The 17,142-nt window shown below is 38.3% G+C and overlaps 2 protein-coding genes and 1 long non-coding RNA gene across 3 annotated transcripts; all 3 read left to right on the top strand.

Annotated features, from left to right (window-relative positions):
* Nucleotides 1–7,495: 7,495 nt before the first annotated feature.
* On the top strand, nt 7,496–9,022 carry LOC146580383 (uncharacterized). The gene is made up of 3 exons (XR_014891687.1): nt 7,496–7,686; nt 7,852–7,964; nt 8,394–9,022. It is a non-coding gene; the product is annotated as an uncharacterized LOC146580383 (long non-coding RNA).
* Nucleotides 9,023–9,526: 504 nt separating this feature from the next.
* On the top strand, nt 9,527–11,262 carry LOC146580382 (uncharacterized). Its single transcript, XM_085269596.1, has 6 exons — nt 9,527–9,554; nt 9,658–9,779; nt 9,901–9,948; nt 10,117–10,194; nt 10,341–10,394; nt 10,558–11,262. The coding sequence occupies exons 2-6, from the start codon at nt 9,660–9,662 to the stop codon at nt 10,747–10,749; spliced, it is 492 nt and encodes a 163-aa protein (XP_085125722.1). The 5' UTR covers nt 9,527–9,554; nt 9,658–9,659; the 3' UTR covers nt 10,750–11,262.
* Nucleotides 11,263–12,176: 914 nt separating this feature from the next.
* Nucleotides 12,177–13,875, top strand: LOC146580381 (uncharacterized). The gene is made up of 4 exons (XM_085269594.1): nt 12,177–12,246; nt 12,379–12,503; nt 12,683–12,736; nt 12,914–13,875. Exons 2-4 carry the CDS (start codon nt 12,387–12,389, stop codon nt 13,196–13,198), a joined length of 456 nt encoding a protein of 151 aa, XP_085125720.1. The 5' UTR covers nt 12,177–12,246; nt 12,379–12,386; the 3' UTR covers nt 13,199–13,875.
* Nucleotides 13,876–17,142: the final 3,267 nt, after the last annotated feature.

Genomic DNA, 17,142 nt, shown 5'->3' with positions numbered 1-17,142 from the left:
AGAGGGGAGGTCAAAATTACGATGGAACAGAGGTGGAGGAAGACGAGGTGACATCAGCAGTGGAAAAAGTAGAAAGAGAAGAAAAAGCAGGAGTGTCCTTCCTCCAGAAAAAGCGGAACCGTTTCTTCTTCTTTTCCAGGAGCTTTTCCACGAGAACCTTTTTCTCTAGGATCAGGGTTCTCAGCTGATCGATTGTTTCGGTATTCTCCTTTTCAAGTCTCCTGCATGTTTTCTCCACTTCTTCTAATTCGGCTTGTTTGTCTTTGAGCCTTCCTTTCAACTCATTAGATGTTGCCTCCTGCATTACCTTTGCCTCCTGCATCTCTGTATAACGCTCTTGTAATTTGTTGTGAGTGTCTTCTAACTGCTGACTTTTCCTCTCGGTTTCTTGAAGTTTGCACTGCAGGTCTTCATTTGTTTTCTCGAGCTGCTGCTTTAGCAGCTGCACCTCAGTGTTTTTGCGCTTCAAGGTGTTTGAAAGTTTCTCGAGTTCGATGTTTTTTGTCAGCATGTCATTGAGCTGACTCTGCATTGCTGAGCACTGTTTTTGCAGTTTCTCCTTCTCTCCTTCCATCTCAGTTGCTTTGTAGTTCATTTTCTCGTAAAGTTCTTGGAGCTTTTGGTTTTCTCTCTCAAAGTGCAGGAGTAAACGTTTGTCTTCTTTCTGCTTTATGTCCTGTTGTTCTTTCTCTTGAAGCAGCTCTTGATATTTCTGCTTGTGCACTGCAGTTTTATCAAGTTTTACTTCAAGGACTCTGCATTTTTTGTCCATGCTTTGGAGTTGGCACCGCCTTTCTCTCTGGTTTATTTCCAGTTGTTCTTTTTCTTGAAGAATCAGGTCATTTCTTTGCAGTGCTTTATCAAGCTTTGTTTTCAGCTCGCTTTCAAGCTTGCTTTCTTTCTGTTTGATCGGTTGTTGCTTTTTCTCTTGAAGCAATGCTTTGTATTTTATCCCCAAGTTTTGGAGTTCTATGTCCTGCCGTTTCTTCTCTTGGAGGATTTCTGTATTTTTTAGCAGAGCTTCATCAAGCTTTAATTGCAGCTCCTGATCCTTTTTGTCCTTGTCTTTCTCATTTTTCTTCTGCTGGAGGATTTCTTTGAGTTTTTCTATTGCTTTATCAAGCTTTGCTTTGAGCTCAAAGTTCCTTCCACGCACGTCTAGGAGTTCCATTTCTTTCTCCTTCTGAATATCTTCCTTTTCAAGAAGCTGGCTGAACAATTTATCTACTTCAGCAGTCTTTCTCTCAATTTCTTCTCTGAGGAAGGTAATCTCCTTTCGTTGTTTAAAAAAACTCTCCCAGACGTAATAGATGTACTCTGGCTGGGTCTTGTGTTGCTTGTTGTGCTTGTTCATGAGATTTTCCTCATGCATTTCTTCCAAGCACATCTTCTGAACTTGAATGTTGTCTTCTTGAGCCAGAAGAGAAGAGCTGGGCTTTACTTTTTCTTGTCTTGTGTGTTTTTTCAGAGACATGTTGAAAAGTGTAAAAAGTCGATCTGAAAAGGATCCAATTGTTTTGAAAGGTTTCTCTCTCGAACGTTTCAATGCTGCGAACATAAATGCTGCGAACGAACTAAAAGTTCTTGCTTCTCACCCCTACATGACACCCCCCCTCCACACACACACAAAAACAACAGCAAGCTAACAAAAACTTGTTTATTCACCTGAACCTTCACATATTGAGCAAAAATACACATTTACAAATCATTATCTTACTTTTTCAGAGGGGCCTTCTCCTCTTCAACACCCACAGTATCCTCCTTTGTTTTCTGATTCAAATAAATCAAACAGCATGTGATTAAATAAGAACTGTGTTGCACAAAATCACATTGTTTTTTAAAAAACTTGACATATCAGGCTGTACCTTTCTCCTTCTTAGAGTCCAGCAAAACACGTTTGCACTGGTTGGTGTTTGAGCAAATAATCCCTCTGACTTGTAAGTTTTTACAAAACACTTCTTCTTCTCTCTGCAAACGTCTGAAAGTGTTTGAACTTACAGTCCTCAGAATGTGACACCTACAGAATGTATTTGAGTTGGCAGGTTGCAAACATGAACATGGTTTCCATAGTTATAATAATAAAGTTTATGATGTGTTGCTAACATTTTGGTTGTTGTGATGATTCAAATTTGTTCAGTAAACTTTATCAAATGAACATGTGTTGACATAAGCATATATTTGGATCTCATATCTTCTCATTAAAGATAAGATAAAACTTTATTAATCCCTCGGGTGGGTTCCTCTGGGAAATTCGGTTTCCAAAAGCACAGCACCGACAGAAGTTACAGTTACAGAATATTATATATATATACATACACACACACATATATATAAATACAGAGACATATATAAATAAGATATACGAAGGGGATAAATAGAATAAATAGGAATAAAAATACAAGTGAATTGCACATTTCAAGCATTGAGGTCTATTGCACCGTTGACTATTAACAAAAGTATTGCACAAAAGGTATTGCACAGTGAAGTGAAGAGGCACTACAGCTTAGTTGTTCCCCCCTCCTTTGTCCTCCTGTTTCCCCTCCCTCTCCCCTCCAGAGAGGAGTTAAACAGTTTGATGGCGTGTGGGACAAAGGAGTTTTTAAGTCTGTTAGTTCTTGTCTTGGGGAGAAGCAACCTGTCACTGAACAGACTCTTCTGGTTGTTAATGGCCGTGTGCAGAGGATGCCTAGCATTGTTCATAATGTCCAGCAGTTTTTTTAGTGTCCTTTTCTCTGCCACTGTCACCAGAGCGTCCAGCTTCATGCTGACCACAGAGCCAGCCTTCCTGATCAGTTTCTCCAGCCTGGATGAGTCCTCCTTTGCTGTGCTGCTCCCCCAGCACACCACAGCATAGAAAAGTACTCCAGCAACCACTGACTGGTAAAACATCCTCAGGAGCTTCCTGCAGATGTTAAAAGACCTCAGCCTCCTGAGGAAGTACAGTCGGCTTTGGGCTTTTTTATACAGGTGCTCTGTGTTGCATGACCAGTCCAGTTTATTGTCCACCCACAGCCCGAGGTACTTGTACTTGTTGACCACCTCCACCTCCTCCCCCTCTATCTGAACCGGCAGTGGACCTTCTCTGGACCTCCCGAAGTCCACAATCAGTTCCTTAGTCTTTGAGGTGTTGAGTTGCAGGTGGTTTGTGTGACTCCATGTGACAAAGTTCCTCACCAGGCTCCTGTACTCCTCTTCCTGGTCATCCCAGATACACCCCATGATGGCTGTGTCATCTGCAAACTTCTGAATGTGGCATAATTCAGAGTTATAGCAGAAGTCAGAGGTGTACAGGGTGAAGAGAAGAGGGGACAGCACAGTTCCCTGTGGTGCTCCTGTGCTGCTGACCACAGTGTCAGACGTGATGTCCTTCAGCCTGACGTACTGTGGTCTGTCAGTGAGGTAGTCTGCTCATGTAGCTAATGTCCAATAAACTGAACTCTGGGACTTACCTAACACTAATATTTCACATATTACTCAACTCACTAATTTAATTAAAGGGTTTTGTATTAAATTATAACGGAATAAAAAACCACAATGCACATGTGCAAATAACAGTAGCCAGCTGCTGCCACAAGAGGGTGATGAATTAAAGGTTCACAGAGAGATCTCTTTACTTTGGGACATTTAAACAATGTGTATTATTACATTTGATTAAACAAGCACTGCTTTTCCTCCAGGCTTCTAAAACTCTTTCAAAGTTTCTCTTTTCAGTCGTTTTTCAATCCAGTCCTTGTACCAAAAATTTATCTCATGAAACTGGATGAATGGAGGACAAAAACAAACAGAGCAGAGATACAGAGAAAGTCTTTTGATGAAAAAAGAAGATACTGAACGTTGAGTTTCCCCTAATCATGTGTGTGCAGCTGTGTGAATGAGGCTGTGTCAAGTGTTCAGACTGATTAGAAATACACTGTGCTTCTCCATTTACATCCTTTAGGTCCAATCTTGACTCTTTTGCCCACTAAAATAATAAATCAGTACTTTTTTCTGTATGTAATATAATCTAAAGCATCCACAGTAACATTTTCCACCATACGACTGCACTCTAAGGTCAGCACGGTGGTGCAGTGGTTGGTACTGTTACCTCACAGCAAGAAGGTCGTGCATGTGAATCTGCTGGCTGCTGTTTGGATGTTGTGTTCTCTGAGGGTGCTCCGGCTCCCTCTCACAGTCCAACAGCTCGCTTTTTTAGGTTAATTGTTGATTCTTTTTGGAATTACAATCATGAGTGGTGAACTGTAAAGTGTGTACCCTGAGTTTTACATTGTAAAAGCTGGGATAGTCTTCAAGCCATCTCCAGCAACCTTTAAGTGCTTAAGAGGAAGAAAGAGGAAGGAAGGATAACTACAGTTTAAGATCTCAGCTGTGATTATTAAAGGTTTGTGCTTTCTAGACATTCCCAGTAATAAAAAGAGCAGAGGGGTGTGATACTTCATCACGGCCAGAGGGAGGCACTGTGGAACCATCAAACAAAAGACCCCAGTACTGATAAGGCAACATGCTGTCCATTACCACCAGGTATGAGGACACAAGGTAGGTGGCAAACTCATCTGATCCATCCTCAGTTGCCCCAAATGAGAGTAAATGTGTTACTTTCCTTCAAGTCCTGTCATATTATTTTGTATCCACAAAACTATTAGAACAAAAATATTTAATTTAAAAAGACAAATCCAAATAGATTAGCTAGATCTTTTTTGTCTTCATGAATATTTTCAGGAGAATAGAAGTAGTACTTATATAATGTGCCCATTGCCTGAGATCCCATGACTGTAAGGTGACTGAGAAATATTTCTAATTTAAGAAAACTATGAAGGAGTTGATATTTGAAAGTGTATAAAGTCAAGAAGTGGAAAGAAAATCTTGAGCTGAATAAACGGGTGGAGAAGAAGAAATAATTTCAGGTGTGGTAACATAAAAAACTGACAACAGATGTGAAACAAACAGAAAAACAATCAGCATATAAAATACAATATTAAAGAAAGTAATAATCCCCTTAAAATGAGACAAATTATGTAGGTCTGTTAGGATGAAATGTAACATGTTAGAATTTAGAATTAATTATGAAACAAAAACTGGAGCCGAATTTAAAATCGAATTACACTGAAAATTTACTTTATAGTTTGTATAAATTTTACATTTTAGTTCACAGACCTTTAAAGTGCAAAAAAAACTAGGTTTCACTTCTCACTTTGTATTGTGAAAAGATTTACATCCTCCAGTCACCGTTTTATAGATTTATTTACACAGGAATAAATGAACTTTTAGCTTAGTTTTAGAAACATAATGAGAAAGAAAACAAGAAATCTTGTTTGTTAAATATGTTTAATGTACATGTTTATAATATATTATAAATCTAATGAACAGTATACTGTTCATTAGAAAAAAAGTTAACTGTGCATGGTGTGAAACTCAAAACCTCAATATTTATTAAATTCGTTTGCTCTCAATATTAAGTACAACGACTTGCTTGGAATTTGATGTGACTCACATGTTTGTACAGTTTGGATCTGTCATACACCCGAAATGCATGTCTAACGTGTCACTGGGTGTTACGATGGCCATGAAACATCAGCTTTACAAAGCCTTGTTCTAGGGCTGCTCAATTAATCGAATTTTAATCACGATTACGATCTGGGCTTTCAACGATCATTAAAAATGACCGAGCCGATTATTAGCCCCTCCCTCATTTATCCGCGACACCTTAAAGGCCGGTCCGTGAAAATATTGTCGGGCATAAACCAGTCCGTGGCGCAAAAAAGGTTGGAGACCGCTGATTAAGAGGACCCGAGGGAAGCTCGGAAAGCTAAGCAGAAGTTATTTGGAGAGTGACTGCCGTTGGTTGAAAAGAGTTAAAAAAAAAAAAAAAAACTTCAGTGGTGTTGCACACTATTTTATATTATTTTTTTAAAGTCATTGTTAACCCTTTAAAGCCGGTCAGAGCAGCACGCTCCGTTTTGCGTAACTATTTTTAAATCCCTGTAGAATCTGAACCGTGTAAGCTAGCGCAATAATTTGTTTTGCACATGAAACCGGAGGAGTTGTACTTACATCTGATGCCATCAGCTTGTCCTCGGTCACGGTTTCGTTCCACATATAGCTTTGCAAAAATTGCATAAAAAGCGCTTGCATGAACAAAAACATAATATTCCAGAAACACGCTTCGCCGTTCCTATCAGCTGTTCGTAACACTTCCCACAGTGAAATGATGCACATGCTGTTTTCTTTGCAAATTTTTTGTTTTTCCTGCAGTATATAAAAATTGCTGTATCTCCAAAATAAAACTATGAAGACACTCAAAATAAATTTCCTGTGGTGGGAAACTATTTTTTGCAACTTTATTGTATTTAAAGTTTTAAGGGATAAACCTCTTAAACTTCTCCAAGTAGAAATATATGTAAACAAAACAAAAGCGATTTTCAAATTTTTTTGTAGTTTATTGCACTTTTTTGAATTTTATGTAATTACTATGCACTTAATGCATACATATTATTAAAATATGGGCTATAACAGTTGTATTGATGTATAGCAACTTGAAATGCTCCCACAAATGGCACTACAGCATGTAAAAAAATAAAAATAAAAATAATATAAGCTCTGGTGGACTTGGTTCTATAGTAGGTCTTAAAGGGTTAAATAAATATCGTCAAATAATCGTGATCTCAATTTCAGTGAAAATAATCGTGATTATCATTTTTGCCATAATCGAGCAGCCCTACCTTGTTCTTATAAATGTCATATCAAAAAGCATTTTCATGGGACGTCAGAGTGAAACAAGAAAGACAACAGTTTCTCATGCTCCAAGCTGTATCACTTGCAATGTAATCAATAATTGTATTTTCCTCTTTTCTTCCTGTTTATAGGGATTTTCTTTACTCCCTATAATCAGCTGGCTGATTGTTGTCCAGTGTTTGCTCACTGCCAAAAATGGAAATTCTGTAACTGTCTTGGTACCTGGGTTGCTGTCCCAGTGTTTTGAGTTTGGACTTTTTTCATTTAGTTTTTCTGTCCCGTTTTATTTTGGTAGTGTTCTATGTTTAGGTTTGCTTGCCCCATTTAATTAATCAGATTTGCTGTGTGTGTTTCCACCTCTTTCTCATTCTCTCATTGGAGTGGAGATATCAGGAATACACATGGTTGTGGCACCGATTCACTCTTTAGCACTACAGCCCCCCCGGTGTGTCGGCCAGAACACCACTTAAGGCCAAATTGTCCCAGAGTATAGAAGAAGAAGCTTGCCGCTCATCCGACACTAAAACTGCCCACCTTATTAATTGGATGATATCGGCGGGCTGGCTCAAACTAACAGAAGGTTAAATGCTAAATAAGCAGCATATAAACTTGGTATATAAAAGCAACTGTGTTCTGACGTTCCGGCCGGAACGTTCTTCCCATCTCTGTCCCCGTCATCACTATTTAAAAATACAGAGAAGAAGATGATCACCTTAAGCAGTCCCACCCACCCTCTCAGCCACACCTCCCTGAGAGCTCACTGTAACACCCCTCTGCTGCAGCAGGCCGGAGACCACACCCCCGCCACATAGATCATATCACAACTGTGAAATAAAGTGAAAGAGCAGCTCACAGATCAGAGGGAAGTCACATCAGGAGAACATTAAGTATTTGTAGCATGCGATTCCCTTGTGTTTTCAGTCTGTGAAACAGTTGTTTGTCTCTTTTCCCAGGCAGGTAAGATCAGCAAAACTACACCGTAGGATGGTTTATACCCAAGATTTTTTTTTTAATATTTTATTAACATAACAAGAGGAAAGATAGATTTGATTCTTTATTTATTCATTTGTTTTATCTTCCATCATTTTCTCTTAAGCTCAAATGTTGTTTTTATTTCCACAGTGATGGCAGCAGCAGTGTTCAGAAGCAGAGGACTGGCTGGTGTCAGAAACAGCAACATTTTAATCCTCATCTTTCTGCTGTCCCTGGTTTATGTCACAAATTCACTGATGAAAGTAAGAACAAAGTCACTGCTGAATTAATTGTTGCTGAAGGTACTTCTATGAAACATTTATTTGCAAATGTAAAACTACAGACACTATTTAAGTCATTATAAGCATATCAAAGTTTGGGTGTTTTTCTCTCTATGTAGAGTTGTTAATATGTAGTGCTTAAGCAACTGACACATCCTGTTTTTGCACATTTCAAAATATTCTGAGAAGTTTCTCAGAACAACTTAGAAAATCAGAAAAAGCAAAAGCAGCCAGAAGGACGATGGGTCAGTCGGGTTGATGTTGATTGCATGTTATCAGTCAAATTTGGTCATGCAGGAAAAAACAACTGCGTATGAGTCATATCAGTGCACACTAAGACAACTGCAAATCAGTCTGACTGTAGAAGTAAATTTGACTTTCTCTAAAAATAAATGTTGTTTTCTTCTTCAGGCAGAATACAAGAAGAAACAAGCAAGTGAACTTGATGAAAAACTACAGTTTCTTCAGTCTTTGGAAGAACTAATACGGACATCGTCATTTTTTGAGGATTTTCCTGCAATGATGGACGTAGTAAATAGTTTGAGACGCTTCTACAAGAGAACCATCATCCCATCAGACAGAGAGGACGAAGAAAAATGGGGAAATAAGAGGAAAACATGAAAATCCTCCTAAAACTCAACAGAATAAACTTTAAAAGTTTCTATATAATAAATAATAATACAAAATAAATCATAAAATAATGATAAATCTCATCATTAAATATGATGGTTTTCTGTAAGAGAAATGACAGCTGTATGTTGTTTATGCTGTTCTCACTGGGAAGCAGCTTTTATTGCATTTTGCATAATAGACTGATAATCATGGTTTTATTAAACTCAAACTTAGAAAAAAGTAGTTTTTACTAACTTTTGATAAAAAACAAAACAGAAACTTGTATTCAAATATTGTTATCTTACTGTGTTCCCTTTTATTTGTGTCTTCTGTTGGTTAATATAGATCTTCTATTTAACTTTGAATACTCAACAACAACAATGAAGGTTAGCCCTGAATACTTGTCCTAGATTAAATAAATTATATCACACTAACTGCTCTTTGTGTGCTTTTCTTTTTTACTCTTTCTACATCTTCTATGCTTTATAAAAACATAGTAAATATTACTTTATTTCTTCCCCAAAACTGAAAGAATTAAAAGTATGTAACTAGTATGGCAGGTCGAGAGTTACACTGAATTAAATTTTTTAATTAAAGGAAACGACTCAAATAAGTAAATATAATCCAAACTTTTCTAGTACTTATTAAACACTAATAAAAATATATAAAATAATTCACAATCCACTTATGATAAGTATTATGAAGTGTCATCCTAAAAGCTCAATGGAAAAACGTGTTTTGTCATGGTATGTCATAACAATAAATGATGGGCTTCTATTCCTATAAAGCAGACGAGACAAACACAAAAGCTTTGTTGAAAACAAAAGTGAAAGGGCTGCTCACACGTGAGACGTGGGTTGAGTTAAGTCACATCGTATACAAAGCATTTGCAGCATGTTATCTCATTATGTTTTCAGTCTTTGCCTGTACGGTACAGCAGCTTATACATTCACACAGCAGGTAAAAAATAGATATATATATTACATTTTTAACAATCTATTGTTCCAAATTTCTTTGTTTTCTCAACTTTTTCTCAAGCTGAGCACTGTTCCACTTTTACAAGTGATGGCAGCAGCAGATTTTTCCAGAACCCGGGGACCAGCTGGTGCCAGAGGCTTATTTCTCATCTTATCTCTGCTGTGCCTCATTTCAGTCTCAACTTCATTGTATCCCGAGGACCAACTGGTGAATTCATTCTTGCTGAATTCTCTTTTATGATACAACCGTTACACGTTTCTGTGTACATGTACAGTTACAAGCTCATTAACTGCTGTTATTTTTTTTCTTTATTTGCAATGAACTATAGATGCTGGAGTACATGAAGATAGCGATAAAAGAAGCAGACAATCGGAAGGTGAGTTGCTTAGGCTCCAAGTTAGTTTTTTTTAAATCTGCTGTGTATTTTCTTAATGAGTGCATTTTACATTGAACTGTCTATAGTGATATGCTGAAAGTATAGTAACTGCAGTGTACAGGATGCAGAATAATCTAGTAAATTTAAATGTGCTATTTTTTCCATCAGGCAGAAGACAAATATAGACAGGAAACAATCACAAAACTGTTTGATCTCTCAAGTTCACTGAATGACAAGGAGAAACTGGTAAATGCTAATGTTTTCTATGCCTTTGTTAATTAGTTTTACATATATAATATGTTCTTGTTAGAATTTTCTTCTTTTGCTGTGGTTTTCAATGTGTTCCTCAACCGGCTGTCACACTCACTATGCTCTGCTTCTTTCATTTTCAGAAACTATTCAAGGAAACCCTGCACAAAGCTATAAAAGAAGAACAAAGGCTAAAGGTGGGTCAGTAACTCTCCATGTTACTCACACGTTGACTGAGAAAGTGTTTAATTCATTACATCAGTAACAAAAAACTCCAATAACATCAGCATACCTTTACTGATCTGATAATTAGTGATTTGTTTTTGTGATTCTGCTAAAACTTTTATTTTTCTCATTCAGGCAAAATTCATGTACATAATATCAACATCAGGTGTTGAGGAAATGTTGGAGAAATACGCTCATCAGCTGGAAATGGTGAAGAGATTATTGCCTGATTCCAAACCACTGAAGGAAATCGTTAACATCTGTTCGCACATGTTGAAGAATTTAAGAACTTTAATAAACAAGAAGATGAGTTTGCTGCAAAAATAGAGAGCTGGGTGCGACAAGGAGCTTATATCCCCATGAAGTTATTCATTTGGAACTTTACTAAATTAATGTGACACAATGTTGCAGTAAACAGAGAATGTCTTTTGCTTTACTGATATTGACCAATAATTCATTAATGTTCGAATATATATTTAAACATTATACATTTGTATGTAATTTGTATGTATCTGTATCATGTGAAGATTTTTTTCTTGAGCTTTCTTCGTCAAGCCCTAAAGTTAAAATAAATCAGAGCTGATGCTTCTTGTACTAACTGTAGCTTCCTCCCCCGCCCACTTACAATGGAGACGATGACAGTCTTACCTTGCTTCCTAACTTTTCTTGAATTTGTTCTTGAAATTAAAAATTCAGAAGTTTATGGATTTTATAAAATATAAAACTGCAAAAAAAAATATGTACAAAGCCAGATACAATGTGTTACCAGGAAATGTACAGAGGATGAATTGAGGGGAAAATTAAATCCAAAGCCTCTTAAAGCAATTAAACAATGAATAGTGGGATTTAACAGAATGTTGTGCATGGGATAGGGATTAATGAGTATGTACATATTTCTTCCTACTCCATTTCAGACTTAATAATTGTAATTTCATGTCATTTAGACTCTATTTTATTTAGTTTCTTTTTTGTTGTTGTTTTGTCTGAGCACATACATGTGTGTATTTACATATGTATTTGTACATGTAAATGCAAGCATGTGTTCTTGTATCTATTGGTTTGCTGTATATGTCTGAAATAAAGATACATTAACAATAACAATTTCATACCTTTTGTGTTCATACCATTTCTCACTTTTTAAAAATCCAATAAATACTCTCCTGTGTTGTGTTGTGTTTAGTTGCTTAGTGCCGACGTGGGACAGTTTCCACTTTTGCTGTACTATTGTACAAATTATAACTGTGCGATGACAATAAAGAGTTATCCTTATCCTTATATCTGATACTGTCCCTGTGAAAAGCAGTTGTTGATCTTCACGTTACTCTGATTCTCAATGCTCATTAGTGACAGTGAGTATTCAAACTGTATTTGCTGAAGATGTTTTTACCTAAAACGATAGGAAGTATGTGCAACAATCTTTTTAAGACAGATCTTTTAATGTGATCAAGACATGCAGAAATGTCTGCAGTCTGAATGTCTGAACATACACTCACAGATACAAATGTTATAAATGTGGAGCTGCTTTAAACCATTTACATGTCGCTATATAATGAAATAAAAGCTGTCTGTATTTGACAAATATTTACTTTATTACATTTTTAACTAGGTGTTTAAGGTTTCACAGTGACAAGCCTTACCCTGTTACCAGGATGACAGACAGCTAGTATGAACCCACAGCAGAACGGGACTTTTTGGAATTGAAATGAAAGAAGTACTTTGACCCACCCACAGCTGAGCCGTGTCATAGAGGAGGGGCCACTCTGTGTGTGAGTTTGTGTGTCAGTCCTTCATGTCAGCATTCATCAGTTCGTTTGTCACTGGCAGGTAAGAACAGCAACATTGTACCATGAAAAAATATTGCAGGCAGATTTTCATGCAACATCTCTACTTGTACATTTATTTACAAATCCTTATTTATACTTGTTGTTTTATACTTTTTATACTTATGTTTTTCAGAAACTTTGATGGCAGCAGCACAGTTGACCATGAGTGGTGTCACAACTGCCAAAGGCATAGTTATGATTTTGACTCTGCTGTGTGTGCTCCATCTTTCAAGTGCACTGATAAACAAGGACGAACTGGTAAACTGGTTATTAATTTTCTTTTTTTGTTGTTGTTTTAATAGAGAATGTAATTTCTAATTAAACACTTTTACAGACCGATTAATGGTTAAGCTTTCCTCTTTACTTTTAAAATGCTCATTTAGTCACCGTTACATGTTTCACGCGCATGTTTGTTGATGTTCTTTCTGGTTTTGCAGGAGGAGCTGAAGAGAAACGTTGAAACTTTACAAAAGGAAATAGCAAGAAGGAAGGTGAGTCTGTCAACGATGTTGTGGACATGGATATTGACAGAGTGCTAACAGAAAAATATGTATTGCTATAACAACTAAAACCAAACATAATTTCCCATTACATGAAAGTCTTTTTGCACATAGTTACATATTTTTGTATATTTTGTTACATAAATTTGGTTTATTTTTGTCTTCCAGGCTGAAAATAATTTAGACAGAGCCTATGTTCCAGCTATCTTTGATGATTTTCGACGTCTCATGGATCCTTGGTCTGAAGTTATGAAGCCATTGTTGATTTCTACATCACTGCTTACACCAGTGTTGGATTTAATGGATGACCTAAAGACTTTCATTGGAGACAGCAAGGAGTACATGAATAAGTACTTTGAGACAACAGCTGCAGAAATCAATGACAATGAAGAGAAACTACGCAGTGTGATGGCAACACTAACACAACTAGAAAATAATAAAGATGAACTGTAGCATGTTAGTCAGTCTGTCTGTCCCTAGTATTAAATGTTCTGTATGTGAAAAACTTCTCTTTCATACTGTGCTGCTTCTAAATCAAAGCTAACTGTACACTTGACCTATAAACTTTGAAAAGAAATTTTTTGTCACACTTTTTCATTGTCTTTGTTATATCAGGTCTAATGCAAACACAAAACACTAAACTGAGATTTTTGTCTCTTTGGTAATCATATTAAATCTGAGAGTTGTTGATTTATGTGTAGAAACACGTCAATGTGAATAAAGACATTAAAACTGTTAAAACTTAAAACTAAAAAACTAAATTAAAATGTATATCACTGACATCAGATGCACAATTTAATGTGCACAATACAATAGTACTATGTTTTGTACATTTTCATTTTGTTATCTTTGTTTGTTTTTAAACATACTTGACATGTTCACAGACAGAAAAAAATCAGAAATCAGAAAAGAGTAGCGTGACAAAATTTTTGTTGCGCAATCACACAGTTCCTCCTAATTACTTTAATAAATATGATACCAAGCAGTGTGCTATCATGTACAGTTCATTTATGATGGTTTTTGGAAAGTCTTACTAAAGTCATGATACAAAACTTTAAAATATGATGCTGTTATTGTTTCTTGCTTTATTGAGGGTTTTTATAGTATTCTATGTGACAAAAACAACTAATGGGCCTCTATTCCTATAAAGTGAAGCGGAAAAAGATAGTAAAGTATGATGGCTGCAAAGATTAAAAAGTGTGTGTGATCATTTTCTGTCTAGGTGTTGAGGTAAAGTCACCTAACTTTCAACAATACTTCCTGGCCAACAGGCTACAGTTCATCTCAGAATGGTTAAAACACACCCTCTTAGATGAGCTCTGGCTAGATCTAGAACAGGCACTATGCGATAATCTAGAGATTTAAGACCTACCATTTATCAGCTTCAAACATCAAGCAATGCAAACGTACACCTATCTGGCACAACCCTGACATACAACAAAATAATAATATGATTAAATTCCCAGATTTTAGTTGTAAAGGAATTAAATACAGGTAAAAAAAAAAAAAAAAAAACGCAAACAAAAACAACACACTCCAAAGCCTTTGTTAGTCTTTGTTTGTCCAAAGCCTGCTGGTATTATGATGTAGTGTTTCTCAGTTTTCTGTTTGTAAAGGCAGCAGCAGTATATTCTGGAAAGAAGTGTTTTATTTGAAATATTTGTTTATTGGGGATATCAGTAAGAGACATAACTGTGTCAGTGAGGCTCTTCCTCTCTCCTTGTGAGAAAACTTGCATGATGTTGCAGCTGTAATGTTATCAGAATCTGTTTCCATTATGTGTCTTGTTTCTTTGTCTGATAGCATTTCCTGCCCATGTAATGGTGGATTTCCTGTTAACAAACTAGACCCATTTCAAATGAAGCTCCACATATAGAAGTGCCTCCCAGAAAGCACAGACTCTCTTTTGCATTTGCTGCCTCAGTTCTTCCATTTCTGTGTGGAAACTAATCTATAAACAGAAATGAAAGTATCCTTTCAAGAAAATGCATCATTCACACATGAAAAAGATCAAACAAACAAAAATCATGATAAGCATAATCAAGGAAGTGGCCAATTTTCTTACAAAGATAACCCAGAGGCCCAGACAGGCCACCAAGACCATATAAGGTTAGACATATCCAGTTCTGGGAACGCCAAAGTGTTCCCAGGCCAGCCGAGAGATATAATCTCTCCAGTGTGTGCTGGGTCTGTCTAAATACATTCATTTTAATAAAAATTAAAAAAGAGAAATGTTATATTTTGCTTTAACGATTGAGCATGTTAATTGACATTGAAATGGTTTTAACTTTAGAACATCCATAGGTGCACCTGAGCGGGATGTCCTTGGTTGCCAGTCTTGAAGAAAACGAGCACATATCCAAACATGAAAGATGCATGACCCGGATACTTATTTAACACTTAATGGAGCGCTGTGGAGAGAGCTGATTATTTCTTGTAGATAAACTAAATAAGTTAAGGTTTGTTGTTTTTGCGGTTTTTGTGTGTGGCATTGTCACTGTAGCTACATTAGGGCTTCTTGGTCAGAACGTCAGGGACACTAAGCTGTGCTGGCCCAAGTAAAATGACAGGATGCATACAGCTCCTCCTCCCTCCCCCCACTTGGTAGGTCAGATCATAACCTGATTCACCTCACCCCCCGCTATGTGCCAATTGTGAGGAGGGAACCTGTGACCACCAGGACTATTAGGAGGTGGTCAGAGGAGGCAATAGCAGAACTACAGGGCTGTTTCGAGGTGACCAACTGGGAAACACTGTGAGCCTCACACCGAGGACATCAATGAGCTTACTGAGTGTATCACAGACTACATAACTTTCTGCACTGACTCCATTGTTCCAGCTCAGACTGTTCATTGTTACCCAAATAACAAGCCGTGGGTGACTAAGGACATCAAAGCCCTCCTCAACAACAAGAAGAGGGCTTTCAGAGGGGGCAACAAAGAGGAGGTGAGGAAGGTCCAGGTGTTACTAAAGGACAAGATCAGAGAGGCTAAGGACAATTACAGGAGGAAGCTGGAGTGGAAACTCCAGCAGAACAGCATGAGAGAGGTGTGGAGGGGCATGAAGACCATCACTGGATTCAGGCCAACCAACAGCAGGGGAGCTGAGGGAGGTGAGAATAGAGCTAACGGGTTGAATCTGTTTTTCAATAGATTCGACACCACAGTGTCTGCTCCCACCCCCACAACCTCACCTGCAGTCAGCCTGGAATCCAGAGCCACACCACTGTGCCAGCCTCTCTCTTCACATGTTGCCTCCTGTGAGATTCCTGACACCCCTCCCCCACCCATCACCTTCACTCAATACCAGGTTGAGATGCAAATGAGGAGACTTCACTCAAGCAAGTCTGCTGGACCAGACGGAGTGAGTCCCCTTGTCCTCAAGACCTGTGCCCCCCAGCTGTGTGGAGTCTTTCATAAACTGTTTATGCTGAGTCTGCAGAGGGTCCCAGTGATGTGGAAGACATCATGCCTCGTCCCTGTACCAAAGACGCCACGTCCCAATGGCCCCCAGGATTACAGGCCCATGGCACTGACCTCCCACATCATGAAGACCCTGGAAAGGCTCATCCTGGACCAGCTGCGACCCATAGTAAGACCACACCTGGATCCCCTTCAGTTCGCTTATCAGCCTTGTCTTGGAACTGAGGACGCCATCATCTACCTGCTCAATCGTGTCTACACCCATCTGGACCAGCCGGCGAGCACTGTGAGGGTCATGTTTTTTGACTTTTCCAGTGCTTTCAATACCATCAGGCCGACCCTCCTGGGTGATAAGTTAGCAGCGATGCAGGTGGATGCTTCTCTGGTGTCCTGGATTGTTGATTACCTGACAGGAAGACCACAATATGTACGTCTCCCACAGTGTGTGTCTGACAAGGTGATCAGCAACACAGGGGCACCACAGGGGACTGTCTTCTCCCCCTTCCTCTTCACCCTCTACACCACAGACTTCAGCCACTGCACAAAGACCTGCCATCTTCAGAAGTTTTCTGATGACTCTGCGGTGGTTGGATGCATCAGCAGGGATGATGAGACAGAGTACCGGGCTGTGGTCGACTCCTTTGTCACGTGGTGTGAGCAGAATCATCTGCAGCTCAACGTGGCAAAGACCAAGGAACTGATCGTGGACTTCAGGAAGACCAGGAAACACTTGACCCCTGTTTCAATCCAGGGGGTCAGTGTTGACATTGTGGAGGACTATAAATACCTTGGAGTACACATTGACAATAAACTGGACTGGGCTAAAAACACCACAGCACTTTACAGGAAGGGCCAGAGTCGTCTCTATTTTTTGAGGCGACTGAGGTCCTTCAACATGTGCCAGAAATGCTCAGGATTTTCTATGAGTCTGTTGTGGCCAGTGCGATCCTCTATGCTGTTGCATGCTGGGGGAGC

The sequence above is a fragment of the Mchenga conophoros genome, linkage group LG3, assembly GCF_057382185.1.
Source record: "Mchenga conophoros isolate Kocher_MC1m ecotype Shallow Benthic linkage group LG3, M_conophoros_male_GT1.1, whole genome shotgun sequence".
NCBI lineage: Eukaryota > Metazoa > Chordata > Actinopteri > Cichliformes > Cichlidae > Mchenga > Mchenga conophoros.
Note: the sequence above shows the minus strand (reverse complement) of the source record. Positions and strands in the feature narration are given on the sequence as shown.